Genomic DNA, 18,408 nt, shown 5'->3' on the forward strand with positions numbered 1-18,408 from the left:
ATGAAAATGTAAATCCCTAGATGCATGCAAGTAAAATCAGCAAAAAATTAAATAAACGACGAGCATCCCAAGGTTAATCCAATCTTTATTTGGAAAACCAAATAAAGGAAAACCACTGCGGCAAGGCCGCACGAGGAGTTTCCTGTTCTGCTTTGCCAGGAGTTGGATGCTCTTTCCGCGGAAGAAGCTGAGGGACACCGATCTGGTTCATCTCCCGCCACAAGGCAGGATCTGCTCTCCCTAAACCATTCCTGGCAGTGTTCGTGGAACCTCAGAAGTCTCCAGATTCCACCCTCAATCCCCAGGTGAGCTGTTCTGGCAGGGAATTCTCTCCAGCGCTGGATTTTGTTCGTGTCTAAATTGTGTCTCTGTAACTGCAATGCAAGCCCAGGATTTCCTGCCCTGTCCAAAGTGAGCAGAGGCATCAGATCACTCCCTTCCTCTTTTTTGACACCTTCTGTGTTTATTAGAAGATGTTCTTACACCTCTTCTCCGTCTTCCCTGCGGCACAGGGACGTTCTCCATGTTTTCTGGACCTGCTCTCTCCTCTGACTTGTTCCCAGCTTTGCCAAAACACAGGGAGCAGAGCTGGGAATGGCTCTGCCTTTGGGATATTTCCCTTTATTTAAGGAGCTCTCAGCCTATATTCAGTTTGTGATCCACCCTCATTCCCAGTGGTTTCTTCTGCAGAGCCGCTGCATCCTCGGATTCTCTCAAATGTGACGTTTTTGGGTGTCACTCTTTCATGCAGCACTTTTCCCTCGTCCTTATCCGGCTGCAGACCGTTCCAGCCTGATTTCTAAACCCCCTAAAAAATTCTAAAATTCAGGAAAACTCCTAAAATTCTAAAATTCAGGAAGCCCCTCCAAGCCTGGCATCATCTGCAGATAGAATCCAGGAATCGTCAAGGTTGGAAAAGCTCTTGGATCATCGAGTCCAACCATTAAATGAGGATTTGTTTTCTGTTCCGTCACCTGGGTATCGCTGAAAATGCTTAACTGGAGTTAGGACAGGCTTCAGCCTTCCAGTTTGAGAGTAAATCCTTTACAGCTGCCCTGAGCGTGATCCCAGCCAGGAAATCCAAGCTCCAGCAGCTCCATTTACTCCAAATTTCCCGAGACCACTTGGAGAAGGTCGTGGGAGGCGATGTGGAAAATCCTGCCCGGAGCACTGAGATTTCTCCCCGTGGTTCCTCTCACACAGCCCCGGGCTTGGTGGGGACTTGAGAGCAGCTTTTGTGCTTCCTTTCCTTGGAATGCTGGGTGGCAGGAGCACGAGGAGGAGAGTCAGCTCTGGAGGAGCTTTCTGAGAGCTGCTGATGCAATGTCATGGGAAAGGTCAGAAATGTGACCTCTCCGAGATGATTCAGCGCTCGTCAGAGTGGTTGGAGGAAGGCTCTTCCCGGATTTTGGCATTTTTAGACATCCAGCAATTTCCAAGAGATGGGTTTTATGTTTTCTGCTCGCTGTCTGTCCCATTAAAAGCTGGTTTTTGAACAATAATCACTCAATTATTTCATTTCCTTGGTGTCCCTGAAATTCCTTGTTATCAAAACACAACAAATTATTTGTCTTTATTTCCTATAAAGACAAATAATCCTTAAAATCAAAACATTTTCCTGTAAAGACCATCTGAGATGCAAAAAAAAAAAAATTCATGAGAGATTTATTAAGCACAAAGAATAATCAGTTCCAACCCAAACCAATCTCTGTGTGCACTTGGTAGATAAAATGCCGTTTATTACAGATTTCAAAAACCCTCCAGCAGGCCATGGAAGCCTCTGAACATCCAGCATCTCCTTTGAAGACTTCACAGACATTTCCCGGGTTTTTTTTTCATCTCATTTCAGCTCATTTCAAGGATGGAATATCATTTCCCGACTTCAAAACTTACGGAATGTGGGAACTGAGGGAACTGAGACCTTTACTCTCCTCAAAAGCAGAGCAGTCACATCAGGGAAAGTGAATCCCTTTTTCCAAAGAGGAGAAATTTTACATTCCCATGAGATAAACTCCTGATCACTTCCAAAATCTGCCTGCAGCAAGTATTTATTTAAAGAGAAAATTTACCCATTTTCCAAGCAGGGCTCTTCTTTCTTCAAATACCTACAAAACAGAGACAAAAACAAAAAGAAAATTGAGTATTTAGAGGGGACTCAGTACGTGCCGAGAAAAACCCAGCTTGAAAAACAATCCACAAAATATCAATGGAATCGCTGAATGGATGATTTTGGAACAAAATTACGGAGATCCTTTAATCCAAACTCCCTGATAGGATCAGCTAAAGGAGTAGCTCAGGCATGTCCATCAGTTTTGAGTATTTTGTTGGATGGAGATTCCAGAACCTCCCTAAACATCGGGTTCTCCACTGCCTTAATCATCCCCGAGGCCCTGTGCTGGATTTATTCCATAAATCCATGAATTTCTTGTACTGAGGAGCCCAGAAATGCACCCAGCATTCCCGACCTTTCCTGTGGGGAGGGAAAGAATCCACATCCCTTCTCCTGCCACCTGCACTCTTCCCTTGATTGTTCCTTGGTCATCCTGTTGGGAATTTATCATCCCCGTGCTCCTGGAACCTCCTGGATCCGATGCTGCATCCCTGGAAGTGTCCAAGGCCTGGCTGGATGGGGCTTGGAGCAACCTGGGATAGTGGGATGTGTCAGGGTTGGAATTGGATGAGTTTTAAGGTTCCTTCCAACACAAAATATCCAGGGATTAGGAGGCCACAACCTCTCTGGGAAATCTCAAGGTCTCCCCACCTTCACAGCCAGGAATTGCTTCGCAATATCCCATCTAAATCTCACTTTCCTCAGTGGGAAGCCATTCCCTGTGTCCTGTCCCTCCATCCCTTGTCCCAAGTCCCTCTCCAGCTCTCCTGGAGCCCCTTTAGACTCCAGAAGGGGCTCCAAGATCTCCCTGGATCCTTCCCTCCTCCAGGTGAACATTCCCAGCTCTCCCAGCAGCTCTGCTGGCTCCCCGTGCTTCCCAAACCCAAACTCCTCCAGGATAAAACCCCCAGGATGGATCAGCTCAGCTCCAAGGCACACTAGATCCAGTACCAGGATGGGACGAAGGTCGGGGATCGCAATAATCCAGGTTTTTCCTGGCTGATTCCCTGCCTAAACCAGGGCTGGATCCAGCCTTTAGCCCTTTAGGCCCTGGAAGGGGCTCTGAGCTCTCCCTGGATCCTTCCCTTCTCCAGGTGAGCACCCAAAGCTCCTGGAAGGGCTCTGAGAGTCCTTCTCTTCTCCAGGTGAACATTTCCAGCTCCTGGAAGGGGCTCTGAGCTCTCTCTGGATCCTTCCCTTCTCCAGGTGAACCCCCCAAAGCTCTCCCAGCCTGGATCCATGGGAATTCTTCTCTCCTGGACACGCAGCGATGGGAGGTGCCCCAGAGGCTGAACTTCCCACCTCGTTAATTCAGAAATTCCATTAATCCCGACTTGGCTGCCTGAAATCCCGCACGGATTCAATCCCGACTCAGCAAAACCTTCAGGAATGGGATGACAAGAGCGGCCTTTGTTCCCCGACCACTTTGCAGCGACAGCTCCCGCCGAGGACGATCCGTATCAAAATCCAGAGGAGGATTTCTGATGTTGACCTTTATCCATAGGGAGCCGGACCCCAAAGCGCCAACACGTGGCTCCCCACCACCACAGACCCGCCTTCAACCCTCGGGATGGTGACCTGGGAAGTGAGGGAATGCTGGAAGCGATTTTTCCACCAGACAGATCAAAGAGGGAGGGGGAAAAAAAGCCCGGCTTATAACCGCACATGAAACGGCGATTAAACGGCGAGCGGGAAAACACGCTCGATCGTTACGAGCTGCAGAACTGCTCTCGCTCTGACAGCCTGCAGAGATGGTTCCTGCAGAGAAGGACATTATCAGGGCTGATGTCTGCTGCAGCAGCTGACAGCTTCAGCTCTGTCTCTCCCAGCGGGAGCGTCTCTGGCGAGGGCTGGAAAATGGCATTTCTTTTATTTGCGCGTTGACAGTTATTATTTGCTTTATTTGCGTGGGGGAACGTTGGAAAAACGGAGGGGAAAAAAGCCAAAAAAAAACCCAACGGACCTAAGAAGCTGAACTTGGAAGAAGGATTTGCCCCAAGGAAGTGATGAGTAGTCAGAGATCTGAGATTTGGGTTGGAGGATTCCGGGGAGGAGGGAGCTGTTTATGGTCTTTGATCAAAGACAGACGCGGATTTGCTTTCAGCGTTCTTGGAGACACATCTGAGCTGGGGCTCTCCCAAAGTTCTGCCTCTCCAGGCACTTGGGAGCGTTAATCAGCAACAGAATGGCCCAAATTTGGTGTAATAATCAAGCCCATGTCCTCTGCTCTCCAAGGCCTTGGAGCTACACCTGTGGAGTGCTCCAGGATGATTTTGGGATCTGCTGTCTCACATCCACGGCTTCAGGGGGTTTAAAGATGCTCAAGTGGCTGGAAAATCCCTCCATCCTTCGCTGCAAATGCCACTGGAGGCTCTTCTGCCTCAGACCTCAATTCCTGCCCAAATCCTCTCCCAAATTCCAGTCCTTCCCAGGATGGAGTCTGCAGGGAGCTCCATCTCCTGCCGCTGCTTCATCCTCACCCGCAGCACCACCCTGGAGTATCTGGGATTTCATCCCTGGTTTTGTGACCGTGAACGATTTGGGATTTCCTGATTCTGCCTCCTTGACTTCAGTCTGTCCCTGCTGGTGATCCTGCCTTTAAACCATGGAATCATATCACAGAATCTCAGAATTTCTAGGTTGGAAGAGACCTTTAAGATCATCGAGTCCAACCCATGTTCCAAGACCTCAACTAGATCATGGCACCAAGTGCCACATCCGGTCTTTTTTTAAACACATCCAGGCATGGTGACTCCACCACCTCCCCGGGCAGATGATTCCAGTATTTGACCACTCTTTCTGTGAAAAACTTCCTCCTTAATTCCAGCCTGGATCTCCCTTGGCGCAGCTTGAGACTGCGTCCTCTTGTTCTGTCTGTTGTTGCCCGGAGAAAGAGACCGACCCCAGCTCAGCACAGCCACCCTTCAGGAAGCTGCAAAGAGTGGTAAGGTCACCTCTGAGTCTCCCCCAGCTCACCACAGCCACCCTTCAGGAGGCTGCAGAGAGTGATAAGGTCACCTCTGAGTCTCCCCCAGCTCAGCACAGCCACCCTTCAGGAAGTTGAAGAGAGTGATAAGGTCACCTCTGAGTCTCCTTTTCTCCAGGCTGAACACCCCCAGCTCCCTCAGTCATTCTTCACACGGCTTGTGTTCCCCTCAGCAGCCTCGTTGCTCTCCTTTGGACACGCTCGAGCATCTCCACGTCCCTCCTGAACTGAGGGGCCACAACTGGACACAGCACTCGAGGTGTGGCCTCACCAGGAAGAATGACCTCCCTGCTCCTGCTGGCCACACCATTCCTGATCCAGGCCAGGATGCCGTTGGCCTTCTTGGCCACCCGGGCACGCTGCTGGCTCGTGTTCGGCCGACTGTCACCAGCACCCCCAGGTCCCTTTCCACCCGAGCACTGTCCAGCCACCCCGTCCCCAGCCTGTGACGTTATTGTGGCCAAAGTGCAGGACTCGGCACTTGGACAAAGTGGAATGGTTTGGCTGGGAAGGGACCTTAAACATCATCCAGTTCCAACCCTGACATCTTCCACCATCCCAGATTGCTCCAAGCCCCGTCCAGCCTGGCCTTGGACACTGCCAGGGATCCAGGGGCAGCCACAGCTTCTCTGAGTTGGGATTGAATCCTTGCGGGATTTCAGGCACCGGGTGCCTCCAAGACGGGATTAATGGAATTTCTGAATTAACAAGGTGGGAAGTTCAGCTTCTGGGGCACCTCCCATCGCTGCGTGTCCAGGAGAGAAGAATTCCCATGGATCCAGGCTGGGAGAGCTGGGGGTGTTCCCCTGGAGAGGAGAAGAATCTAAGGAGAGCTCAGAGTCTTTTCCAGAGTCTAAAGGGGCTCCAGGAGAGCTGGAGAGGGGCTTGGGACAAGGCATGGAGGGACAGGACACAGGGAATGGCTTCCCACTGCCAGAGGGCACAGATAGATGGGATTTGGGAAGCAATTCCTGGCTGTGGCCCTGGAATGGAATTCCCAGAGAAGCTGTGGCTGCCTCTGGATTGCTGGAAGTGTCCAAGGTCAGGCTGGAGCACCCTGGGACAGTGGGAGGTGTCCCTGCCCGGGCAGAGGTGGAACGAGGTGGGATTGATGTTTCTCCCCCCCCAAACCATTCTGGAATTCTGTGCTAAGCGTAGACCTACCACATTTGAACATCCAGGGAAATCTACAGGAACTACCAAAGGAGCACCCCCAGAATTACCCAAAATTTGTCAAGCAGCAAATTCAGGACACCAGAAATTCCCGGCTCTGCTCCTAACCATGGAATTTCGACGCTTCTGCCTTGGACCAGCTCCGAATTCCCACCCCTCCCGCCCCTCACTCCCTGTTCCGAAGAGTTTTATGAGCATGCCATCTCTCCCTGCTTTTTCCACCCCTTCCATCCATAAATTCCCGTTCCTTCCATCCATAAATTCCTCCTCCCGCTGCCTCCCAGGAGTGCAGACACATGACTGCACAAAAATGGCACCTTCTGCTTCCCCAGCTCCCTATAAATACCTCGCGGAACATCTCCTGACTCCGAATGTCACAACTCATTTTGGTGCAGCTATTTTTAATTTTTTAATTTTTTTTTTTTTTTTTTTTTTTGCCACAGAGCTGCGTAGGGATATAAAAAGAAGAGGAATTTTTTGGTCGGGTCAGTGGTTTAAAACCTGGATCAGAAACAAAGAAATATCTTTTATTATGAATTTCTGAGAATCTTCATGGTTGGAAAAGACCTCAGAGGTTGTCAAGTTCAACCATTAATCCAGCACCACCACGTTCCCCATGTGCCAAAGGCCTTTCCATTCGTTCCTGGTATTTTTTTTTCATTTTTTAATATTAATTTCTGCTGTTTTCTGGGATATTCTTGTCCATTCCTCCCTACCTGGAACGTCACCAAGCAGTGGATTATTCAACAATCCAATATTAATCCCTAAAAGTTTTGCTGCAGCTCAGTCCGACTGCCTGAGGAGCAGAGGAGTAACAAAAAAAAAAAATTATTTTTAAAATTTTTTTTTAAATTTCTGGTTAGGTCATACTTTATTGCACAGCGATGTGTATCTGCAGAGAAATAATTCTGGAAGGGTTTTAGGAAACATCAAAATGATTCAAAGGCTGGAGGATCTGCCAGATTGAAAGGAGTTCAAAGAGCTCAATCTCTTCCGTTTATCAGAAATAAAATAAATTCAAGTGTTGGCTTGAAGTGGGGTAAAAGTTCCTTCCACGGGGGGAAAAATGCTGGATACAGAGGAGTTTAATTAGGGAGCAAGGGAAAAATCAGATTTATTTTAATGTCTCGAGGTATCCAGACAGATTTATCTTTTTATGGTGTAAGGGATTCGTCATGAGAAAATTATGAGGAGAGGGCGAAATTTTAATTTTTGAAGGAATGACAGTCCTCCACCCACCCTAAAAAAGCAGGATTTTGTGACTTGCAGAAAAAAAAAAAATCCACCTTCTTTTTTTTAAAGCTGTTGATTTAAAAATAGCAGTATTTAAATCAAAAACTTGTTTGATTTCAATAGGTAAATCAGAATTTTCCATCTATTCATGCACGATTTTATATATATTTACACATCATAAAGGTTTTATATAGATTTTATTTTAGATTTATTTTCAATTATTTATTTTTTCTATTTTATATGTATTTTATATTTAAAATATATAGATTTTATTTTAGATTTATTTTCTACATTTTTATATTTTAATTTTATATTTAATATATCTTTATATATAATGAAGATTTTATCTGGATTTTATTACAGATTTATTTTATATTTTTAAATATTTTTTAACTTTATATATCTGTATATATCATAAAAATTTTATATAGATTTTATTTCAGATTTCTGCTATATTTTAAAATATTTTTTAAATTTTATATATGTTTATATATATATTAAAGATTTCATCTAGATTTTATTTTAGATTTGAGATTTTTTTATTTTCGATTTTTATCTAGATTTTATTTTAGATTTATTTTTATTTTATTTTTTATTCTAGATTTTATTTTAGATTTATTTTATATTTTTAAACCTCATTTATTTTATATTTTTAGTGTCTTTATATATCATATATCTCCATGTTCTTATTCCGTTTCCCATGACCTCCACAGGCAAAAATCAAATTTTTATCGGCTTGGGAATTGGTGAAATTTAGGATTTTCAGACAATTCCAAACCCTCCAGACACGATCCTGGGGGAATAAATCCTCGAGTCGGCTTTGCCTCGAGGGGGTGGGCGGGATGATCTCTGCAACCTCAGGAATTCTGGGATTCCCTGGATTTCTGGGGTTTTTTTTGGGAACTTGCCTTGTCGTTCATGAGCTGGTGGTTCAGGGGAGTCCACGAGCTCAGCCGGAGCTTGGAGCCATCCGGGATTTTGGGAGGTGCAAATGCCATGGGGAGGGTGGATCCTCCTTCACCGACGGGGCTGCAGACAGAAAAAAAGGTGGGAAAAATGGAATTTTAACGAGGGATCCAATGGAACAAAGATGGGTGTTATCCCTGTGCCATTCCTTCGTTTTTATGGGAAAAATAGAATATTTTAATGAGGGATCCAATGGAACAAAGGTGGACATTATCCCTGTGCCATTCTTTCATTTTCATGGAAAAAATCAGAATTTTAACAAGGAATCCAATGACTTCATGGAAGAAACATGAACGTTATCCCTGTGCCATTCCTTTGTTTTCATGGAAAAACATTAGAATTTTAGCAAGGAATCCAATGGAACAAAGGTCGGCCTTATGCCTGTGCCATTCCTTCGTTTTCATGGAAAAACATTAGAATTTCAAGAAGGAATCCAGTCATTCCATAGAATAAAGATGGACGTTATCCCTGTGCCATTCCTTCATTTTCATGGAAAAAAATTAGAATTTTAACAAGGAATCCAATGATTGCATGGAAGAAACATGAACGTTATCCCTGTGCCATTCCTTCGTTTTCATGGAAAAACATTAGAATTTTAACAAGGAATCCAATGGAACAAAGGTCGGCCTTATGCCTGTGCCATTCCTTCGTTTTCATGGAAAAACATTAGAATTTCAAGAAGGAATCCAGTCATTCCATAGAATAAAGATGGACGTTATCCCTGTGCCATTCCTTCGTTTTCATGGGAAAAATCAGAATTTTAATGAGGGATCCAATGGAACAAGGATGGGCGTTATGCCTCTGCCATTCCTTTGTTTTTATGGGAAAAGTAGAATATTTTAATGAGGAACCCAATGGAACAAAGATGGGCGTTATCCCTGTGCCATTCCTCCATTTTCATGGAAAATATTAGAATTTTAACAAGGAATCCAATGGTTTCATGGAAGAAACATGAACGTTATCCCTGTGCCATTCCTTTGTTTTCATGGGAAAAATTAGAATTTTAACAAGGGATCCAATGAAACAAAGGTGGGCGTTATCCCTGTGCCATTCATTAGCTTTTATGGGAAAAATAGAATATTTTAATGAGGAATCCAATGGAACAAAGGTGGGCGTTATCCATGTGCCATTCCTTCGTTTTCATGGGAAAAATTAGAATTTGAACAAGGAATCCAATGATTTAATGGAAGAAACATGAACGTTATCCCTGTGCCATTCCTTCATTTTCATGAAAAAAAATAGAATTTTAAAGAGGAATCCAATGATTCCACAGAACAAAGATGGGCGTTATCCCTGTGCCATTCCTTTGTTTTCATGGAAAAAATAGAATTTTAGCAAGGAACCCAATGGAACAAAGGTCGGCCTTATCCCTGTGCCTTTCCTTTGTTTTCATGGAAAAATAGAATTTTAAAGAGGAATCCAATGGAACAAAGGTGGATGTTATCCCTGTGCCATTCCTTCGTTTTTATAGGGGAAGAAATAGAATTTTGACAAGGAACCCAATGGAACAAAGATGGGCCTTATCCCTGTGCCATTCCTTCGTTTTCATGGGAAAAATCAGAATTTTAATGAGTGATCCAATGGAACAAGGATGGGCGTTATCCCTGTGCCATTCATTAGATTTTATGGGAAAAGTAGAATATTTTAATGAGGAATCCAATGGAACAAAGAGGAACGTTATCCCTGTGCCATTCTTCCGTTTTTATGGGAAAAAATAGAATATTTTAATGAGGGATCCAATGATTTCATGGAAGAAACATGAACGTTATCCCTGTGCCATTCCTTTGTTTTCATGGAAAAAATTAGAATTTTAACAAGGGATCCAATGGAACAAAGATGAGCGTTATCCCTGTGCCATTCCTTCATTTTTATGGGAAAAATAGAATATTTTAATGAGGAATCCAATGGAACAAGGGTGGGCGTTATCCCTGTGCCGTTCATTAGATTTTATGGGAAAAACCAGAATTTTAAAGAGGGATCCAGTGGAACAAGGGTGGGCGTTATCCCCATGACATTCCTTTGTTTTCATGGGAAAAATTAGAATTTTAACAAGGAATTCAATGATTTCATGGAAGAAACATGAACCTTATCCCTGTGCCATTCCTTCGTTTTTATGGAAAAAATTAGAATTTTAACAAGGAATCCAATGGAAAGAAGATGGGCATTATCCCTGTGACATTACTTCATTTTCATGGGAAAAATTAGAATTTTGACAAGGGATCCAATGGAACAAAGGTGGGTGTTATCCCTCTGCCATTCTTTCATTTTTATGGAAAAAATAGAATATTTTAATGAGGAATCCAATAGAACAAAGTTGGGCGTTATCCCTGTGCCATTCCATCATTTTTATGGGAAAAGTAGAATATTTTAATGAGGGATCCAATGGAACAAAGATGAACGTTATCCCTGTGCCACTCCATAGTTTTTAGGGGAAGAAATAGAATTTTAGCAAGGAACCCAATGGAACAAAGATGGGCGTTATCCCTGTGCCATTCCTTCGTTTTCATGGGAAAATAGAATTTTAAAAAGGAATCCAATGGTTTCATGGAAGAAACATGAACATTATCCCTGTGCCATTCCTTCATTTTCATGGAAAAAATTAGAATTTTAACAAGGGATCCAATGGAACAAAGGTGGGCGTTATCCCTGTGCCATTCCTTAGTTTTTAGGGAAAAATAGAATATTTTAATGAGGAATCCAATGGAACAAAGGTGGGCGTTATCCATGTGCCATTCCTTCGTTTTCATGGGAAAAATAGAATATTTTAAGAAGGAATCCAATGGAACACTGGTGGGGGTTATCCCTGTGGCATTCTTCCGTTTTTATGGGGAAAAAATAGAATTTTAGCAAGGAACCCAATGGAACAAAGGTCGGCCTTATCCCTGTGCCTTTCCTTTGTTTTCATGGAAAAATAGAATTTTAAAGAGGAATCCAATGATTCCACAGAACAAAGAATGGCGTTACCCCTGTGCCATTCCTTCATTTTCATGGAAAAATAGAATTTTAAAGAGGAATCCAATGGTTTCATGGAAGAAGCATGAACGTTGTTATCCCTGTGCCATTCCTTCATTTTTATGGAAAAAAATAGAATTTTAAGAAGGAATCCAATATTTTCATAGAGCAAACATGAACATTATCCTTGTGCCAATCCCTTGTTTTCATGGAAAAAATTATGATTTTAACAAGGAATCCAATGGAATAAAGGTGGGCATTTTCCCTGTGCCATTCCTTCTTTTTCATGGAAAAAAATAGAATTTTAATGAGGAATCCATTGATTTCGTAGCCCAGCAATGACACAAAATGGAGAAATAATTTGAAATTCAGGTTGGTTGAAGCTTTTTGATTTTGTGGAGCCACAATATCCATGAGATTAAAGTCTTGGAAGTGCCAAGAACCAGTGGGAAAGGGCTTGGAAAGCAACCTGGGAGAGTGGAAATTGTCCCTGCCCATGGCAATGGGATGAGCCCCAAATTCTTTTCCAACCCCAAACCATCCTGGGATCCTGGGATTCCCCACTGGAACCTCCGTGCACGAATAAATAATTCATAATTAATTCATAATTAAGGTTTTCCCCATCACAAATGTTAATGAGTATTCCTTTGAACAGGTGGAATCACAATCCCTGGAAGTTTTCCCAAAAAATGCAGCTGTGGTTTGGCTTGGTGGTGACCACGGTTGAGGTTGGACTTGGTGATCCCAAAGGTTTTTTCCAAACCTTAACAACTCCGGGATTTTGGCAGGAATTTCCACATCAAGTAAATCAGATCTTTACCAAAACCTCCAGAAATACGGAGATCTCAGACATCTCCCAAAATCAGACATTTACCTAAATTCCCAAATCTCCCAAAATCTCCCAAAATCTCCCCTTTTTGGGACAGCAAACATCCGAATTTTGTTCAGACAAAGCCATTTCTCCATAAATTTCTGCCCAAACATAAGAAATTTGATTTTTTTTTGTCCCTTCATCTTCTATTCTGCAGGATAATTCCTCACCTCAGCTCTCCAATTTCCAGGCTGGAGCCTTAAACCAAATAATTTCTTTACCACATCAAAAAAAAAAAAAAATTCGATTCCCTGCATAAATTTATTCAGCAATTTCCCCCCTAAATATAAATTAATAAAATAATTAAATAAAATCAATAAATCAAATAAAATAAAATATTTTATAAAATATTTTCTAAATCAAATAATTAAATAAATAAATTAAATTAATGAATTAAGTAAATAACTCAGATCACTTTAAAGCTTCACGGTGGCAGGATGGATAATGGGATTTTTGGGACAAAAGGAAGGCAAATCCATGAATTAAATCCCATATTGTGTTACCAGCCCGTGCTGAACCCCAGCACATCAAAACCCACCCAGAAAAAGGGGTTTTGAAGCTACTCTCAGACCCCTATTCCTTACCCAGACAAAATTCCTCATGATTTCAATGGATTTGTCTTCAAAAATCACTGCGGGATTTGTCTGGGCACATCAATTTTGTGCTTAATTTTTCCTTCCTTTCTTAAGTTATTACGGAGCCAATAAAATATATTTAAAAAAACCCCAGACAGACAAACAAATAAAAAAAAAAAACCCTGAAAAACAAGAAAAAAAGAGAAACAAAAAAATCACACACGCACAAAAAGCACCTACAAAAAACCCGAGAAAACCTCAAAAACAAACAAACAAAAAACCCCAAAAAACAAACAAAAAAACCCCCAACCAAAGCACAAAAAACCCAAACAAAACAAAAACAAACAAACAAAACAAACCCAAAAAAACCCCCCAAAAAAACCACCAAAAAACCCCACCAAAAATACCCCAAAGAAAAATCTGTTGCATTTTCCTCTCCGTGCTCAGGAAACAAATTTGTTACAAAAATCTGAGTTTTTTTCTCTTTTTAAATATTTTTTTTAATGGGTTGAAGCTCCTTAAATAACAAATTACCTCTCCAATTTCAAAAAGCTGAAGGACTCGCCGAGGTTTCACATCCACCTCCTCGTGCGAGCGAGTAGGAGGATTTTGGGGTGGATTTGGGATCCTTCCCTCCCTCGTTTCTGTTTTGTTTCCCTGCAATTTCGGTGCCCAGGGAAGAGAAACAGCTCAGCTGCCAAAAAAACAGGTCCAGGCACCCGTGTCCTGTTTTTCAGGGACAGCTTTGGCCATTAGTCACAAACCCCACGTTCCTGTGCCAGCTTTCCTCAGGGATTCGGGATCCTGGGGCTGGAGCAGCCACGTTCCCAAAGCTGCTCCCTTTGCAAGCCCCAAAGAGGCAAAAAGGGGGCTCAGGATGTGGGAAAAGTCAGTGTGAAAGTTCAGGATTTGGGGAAAGTGTGAAAATTCAGGATCTGGGAAAAGTGTCTGAAACTTCAGGATTTAGGAAAAGTCTGTGTGAAAATTCTGGATTTGGGAAAAGTCTGAAAATTCAGGATCTGGGAAATGTCTGAAACTTCAGGATCTGGGAAAAGTCTGTGTGAAGCTTCAGGATTTGGGGAAAATGAGAAACTTCAGGATTTGGGAAAAGTCTGGAACTGAGGAACCTGGGAGAAGTCTGAAAGTTCAGGATCTGGGAAAATTCTGAAACTTCAGGATCTGGGAAAAAGTCTGTGTGAAACTTCAGGATTTGGGGAAAAATGAGAAATTTCAGGATTTGGGAAAAGTCTGAAGCTTCAGGATTTGGGAAAAGTCTGTGTGAAAGTTCAGGATCTGGGGAAAATATGAAACTTCAGGATCTGGGAAGAAGTGTGTGTGAAAGTTCAGGATTTGGGAAAAGTCTGTGTAAAAATTCGGGATCTGGGAAAAGTCTGTGTGAAAGTTCAGGATCTGGGAAAAGTCTGTGTGAAACTTCAGGATTTGGGGAAAGTCTGAAACTTCAGGATTTGGGAAAAGTCTGTGTGAAACTTCAGGATTTGGGAAAAGTCTGTGTGAAAGTTCAGGATTTGGGAAAAGTCTGTGTGAAAGTTCAGGATTTGGGAAAAATGTGAAACCTCAGGATCTGGGAAAAGTCTGTCTGAAAATTTGGGATTTGGGAAAAGTCTGAAACCTCAGGATTAGGGAAAAGTCTGTCTGAAACTTTAGGATCTGGGAAAAATATGAAACTTCAGGATCTGGGAAAAGTCTGTGTGAAGCTTAAGGATTTGGGAAAAGTCCATCTGAAAACTGAGGATCTGGGAAAAGTCTGAAACCTCAGGATCTGGGAAAAGTCTGTGTGAAACATCAAGATCTGGGAGAAGTCTGAAACTTCAGGATCTGGGGAAAGTCTGAAAGTTCAGGATTTGGGAAAAGTCTGTGTGAAGCTTCAGGATTTGGGAAAAAGTCTGTGTGAAAATTTGGGATTTGGGAGAAGTCTGAAACTTCAGGATCTGGGAAAAGTCCATCTGAAGCCTCAGGATTTAGGAAAAGTCTGTGTGAAAGTTCAGGATTTGTGGAAAGTCTGAAACCTCAGGATTTAGGAAAAGTCTGTGTGAAAGTTCAGGATTTGGGGAAAATGAGAAACTTCAGGATTTGGGAAAAGTCTGGAACTGCAGAACCTGAGAGAAGTCTGAAACTTCAGGATCTGGGAAAATTCTGAAACTTCAGGATCTGGGAAAAAGTCTGTGTGAAACTTCAGGATTTGGGAAAAGCCTGAAACCTCAGGATGTGGGAAAAGTCTGAAAGTTCAGGATTTGGGAAAAGCCTGAAACTGCAGGATTTGGGAAAAGTCTGTGTGAAAATTTGGGATTTGGGAAAAGTCTGAATCCTCAGGATCTGGGGAAAGTCTGAAACTGCAGGATTTGGGAAAAGCCTGTGTGAAACTTCAGGATCTGGGAAAAGTCTGTGTGAAAGTTCAGGATTTGGGGAAAATGAGAAACTTCAGGATTTGGGAAAAGTCTGGAACTGCGGAACCTGGGAGAAGTCTGAAGCTTCAGGATCTGGGAAAATTCTGAAACTTCAGGATCTGGGAAAAAATCTGTGTGAAACTTCAGGATTTGGGAAAAGTCTGTGTGGAAGTTCAGGATTTGGGGAAAAATGAGAAATTTCAGGATTTGGGAAAAGTCTGAAGCTTCAGGATTTGGGAAAAGTCTGTGTGAAGCTTCAGGATTTGGGAAAAATGTCTGAAACTTCAGGATTTGGGAAAAGTCTGTAAACCTCAGGATCTGGGAAAAATCTGAAACTGCAGGATTTGGGAAAAGTCTGTGTGAAAATTCAGGATTTGGGAAAAGTCTGTGTGAAAGTTCAGGATGTGGGAAAAATGTGAAACTTCAGGATTTGGGAAAAGTCTGAAACTGCAGGATATGGGAAAAGTCTGTGTGAAAATTTGGGATTTGGGAAAAGTCTGAAACCTCAGGATTTGGGAAAAGTCTGTCTGAAACTTCAGGACCAGGGAAAATTCTGAAACCTCAGGATCTGGGAAGAGTCTGTGTGAAACGTCAAGATCTGGGAAAAGTCTGAAACTTCAGGATTTGGGAAAAGTCTGTGTGAAAATTCAGGATCTGGGAAAAATGTGAAAGTTCAGGATTTGGGAAAAATGTGAAAGTTCAGGATATGAGAAAAGTCCGTCTGAAACTTCAGGATCTGGGAAAAGTCTGCCAGGGCTCCAGGACAACACTCGCAGGGATGCACAGGGTGGGAATTCTGGGGTGTCTGTGCAGGGCCAGGGGTTGGATTTGATGATCTGGGTGGGTCACGCGGACAAGTCACATTCCATAATTCCATAATTCCATAATTCCACAAAGCTGCACAAGCCTCAGAACTGCCTGGATTGGGCTGGATATTGGAATATTTCCTGGAATTCCTCAAAGCTGCACCTGCTGGGGCTCGGTGCTCACTTAGGAGTTCATTCACGGAATGGTTTGGGTGGGAAGGGACCTTAAAAATCATCCAGTTCCAGCTTTTTCTGTGGAAAAGCAGCTGGAATTCTGAGCAGGGCCGGGATCGAGAGGCTGCTCAGCCAAGGCCTCGCTTTTCTTCTGCAACATTCGTTATCTTTGGCCCGGCTGCCCAGAATAACATTCCAGAGATTGCTCCAGCTCCTTCTTCCCACATCCCAAGGGTGAAATTAGGCTCAGGTGATCCCAAAACATTCCAGCAGCAAGAGACAGGAGGGGAGGTTAACAAGGATCGAGCCTTAAAGAGACATCAGGAAAATGTTTTGTCGCCCAAAGGGGAAAAGATATTGAAACACAATGGCAAAAAAAAAGAAAAAAAGAAAAGAAAATGAAGGAGCGGGTGGCAGGTGTGGTAAATATAAATAAAAATATGAAGCAAAAGAGATTTGGGCAAAAAAAAAACCCCAAGTTTTGTGAGTTTGTACACAAAAAAGAGCAAAATTGCCAGAGTCCCTAGGAATGGTTCACAGTTGGGATGGGAGGAGCCAAGAAATTTGGATTTGAAGGAGACACAGAATTTCACAGGGCGGGAGACAGGAATGGTGCGTTCTAACAGCAGGAAAAATGCGCTTGGAAACCACTGGAAACACCTCCACGGATTCCAGTACGAGCTGGAATTTGAAAATGGTTTTTAAAAGAAGCGATTCCGTTGAAGAGAGCTCAGCAATCCATGACGATGGCATCCCATTACCCAGGAATGTTGGAATCGTTTCCTTCACCTGGGCTAATCTCTGCTTAACCCTGCTCAGGACAGCTCCCGCAGAAGCAGAAGCACTTTGGGAACGATTTCTGACCACGTCTCTGCAGAAACAAACCCTCTGTGCTGCATCAGCAAGTCCAAACATTGGCCCCGCACCAACCCATGACCGCATCCTTGTGCTTTTTGGGCATTTGCAGGGATGGGGATTCCATCCTGGGCAGCTCTTCCAGTGCCTGACCACCCAAATGTCCCACCTGAGCCTCCCCTGGCACAGCCTCAGGCTGTTCCCTCTCCTCCTGTCCCTGTTCCCTGGGAGCAGAGCCCGACCCCCCTGGCTGTCCCCTCCTGTCAGGAGTTGTGCCGAGCCACAAGGTCCCCCGTGAGCCTCCTTTTCTCCAGGCTGAGCCCCTTTCCCAGCTCCCTCAGCCTCTCCTGGTGCTCCAGCCCCTTCCCCAGCTCCGTTCCCTTCCCTGGACACGCTCCAGCCCCTCAGTGTCCTTCTTGTCCCAGAAGTGTCCCCAGCACTGGAGGTACAGGACGGGCACTGCCCTGGCCCTGCTGCCACGCCAGAGCTGGGACAACCCAGGTGCCACCGGCCTCTTCCCCATCCATCGGGATCCGTGAGGATGCAAACATCGGGAACACCGCTGCTCTGCCGCTGTGCAGGGACATTTCGCTGACATTTCCCACCTTCCTCGCCGCACCCCGAATCCGCTGTCCCCTCCGCCTTCCCGACCGAGTTTGTGCCGCCTCCCAGCGCGTTTTGTATCCCCGCCCCGCCGTGCCACGCTGCGCTTGTCCCCCTGTGACGACGCTCTACACCCTCAGTGTCCCCTGCGATGTGTCCGCTCGTGCCCCACCGCAGCGACACCCCCTCCCCGCGCCCTCCCGGGGTCCCGTGTCCCCCCGTGTCCCCCCGTGTCCTCTCACCTTCCTCCTCCGGCCTGCTGACGCCGCCTCCTCCTCTTCCTCCTCCCGCCCGTCCGCATCCCGTCGCTATGGCAACCCTGGGGGGGCGGTGCCAGCCAATCAGCTCCCGCCTCCTCCTCCCGCCCGTCCGCATCCCGTCTCCACGGCAACCCCGGGGGGCGCCAGCCAATCAGAGCCCCCCAGCGGGGTTAGAGCGGCCGGGGGTTCCGATCTACCTAGCAACCAGCCCGGCGCGCTCTGATTGGCTGGGCGGCGGGGAGTGGGCGGGGAGCGATGGCGCGGGGGCGTGGCCTCGTAGGGGGCGTGGCCGGGCGCTGCCGCCGCCGCCGCCGCCACCCGAGGGGCGCGCGCGGGAGCGTGAGGGCGGCGGGAGCCGCGCAGGTAACGGGGACACGGCGGGGCCGCGCCGCCCTCAGGGGCTCGTCCTGCCCGCCCCGGGGACAGGCGACCGCGGGGC

General features: G+C 44.9%; 1 protein-coding gene across 1 annotated transcript in view; it reads right to left on the bottom strand.

The window, feature by feature from the left end:
• The window catches only part of FBXO16 (F-box protein 16), a 42,475-nt gene extending 24,427 nt beyond the window's left edge, over window positions 1–18,048 (bottom strand). The window contains exons 1-3 of the mRNA XM_038133836.1: window positions 17,952–18,048; window positions 8,411–8,531; window positions 2,070–2,105 (exon numbers count right to left, since the gene is read on the bottom strand). Of these exons, the coding sequence (XP_037989764.1) occupies window positions 2,070–2,105; window positions 8,411–8,531; window positions 17,952–18,010 (216 nt within the window). The 5' untranslated portion in view covers window positions 18,011–18,048. The remainder of the gene's footprint in view (window positions 1–2,069; window positions 2,106–8,410; window positions 8,532–17,951) is intronic.
• Window positions 18,049–18,408: the final 360 nt, after the last annotated feature.

Source organism: Motacilla alba, chromosome 3, assembly GCF_015832195.1.
Source record: "Motacilla alba alba isolate MOTALB_02 chromosome 3, Motacilla_alba_V1.0_pri, whole genome shotgun sequence".
In the NCBI taxonomy this organism is placed as follows: Eukaryota; Metazoa; Chordata; class Aves; order Passeriformes; family Motacillidae; genus Motacilla; species Motacilla alba.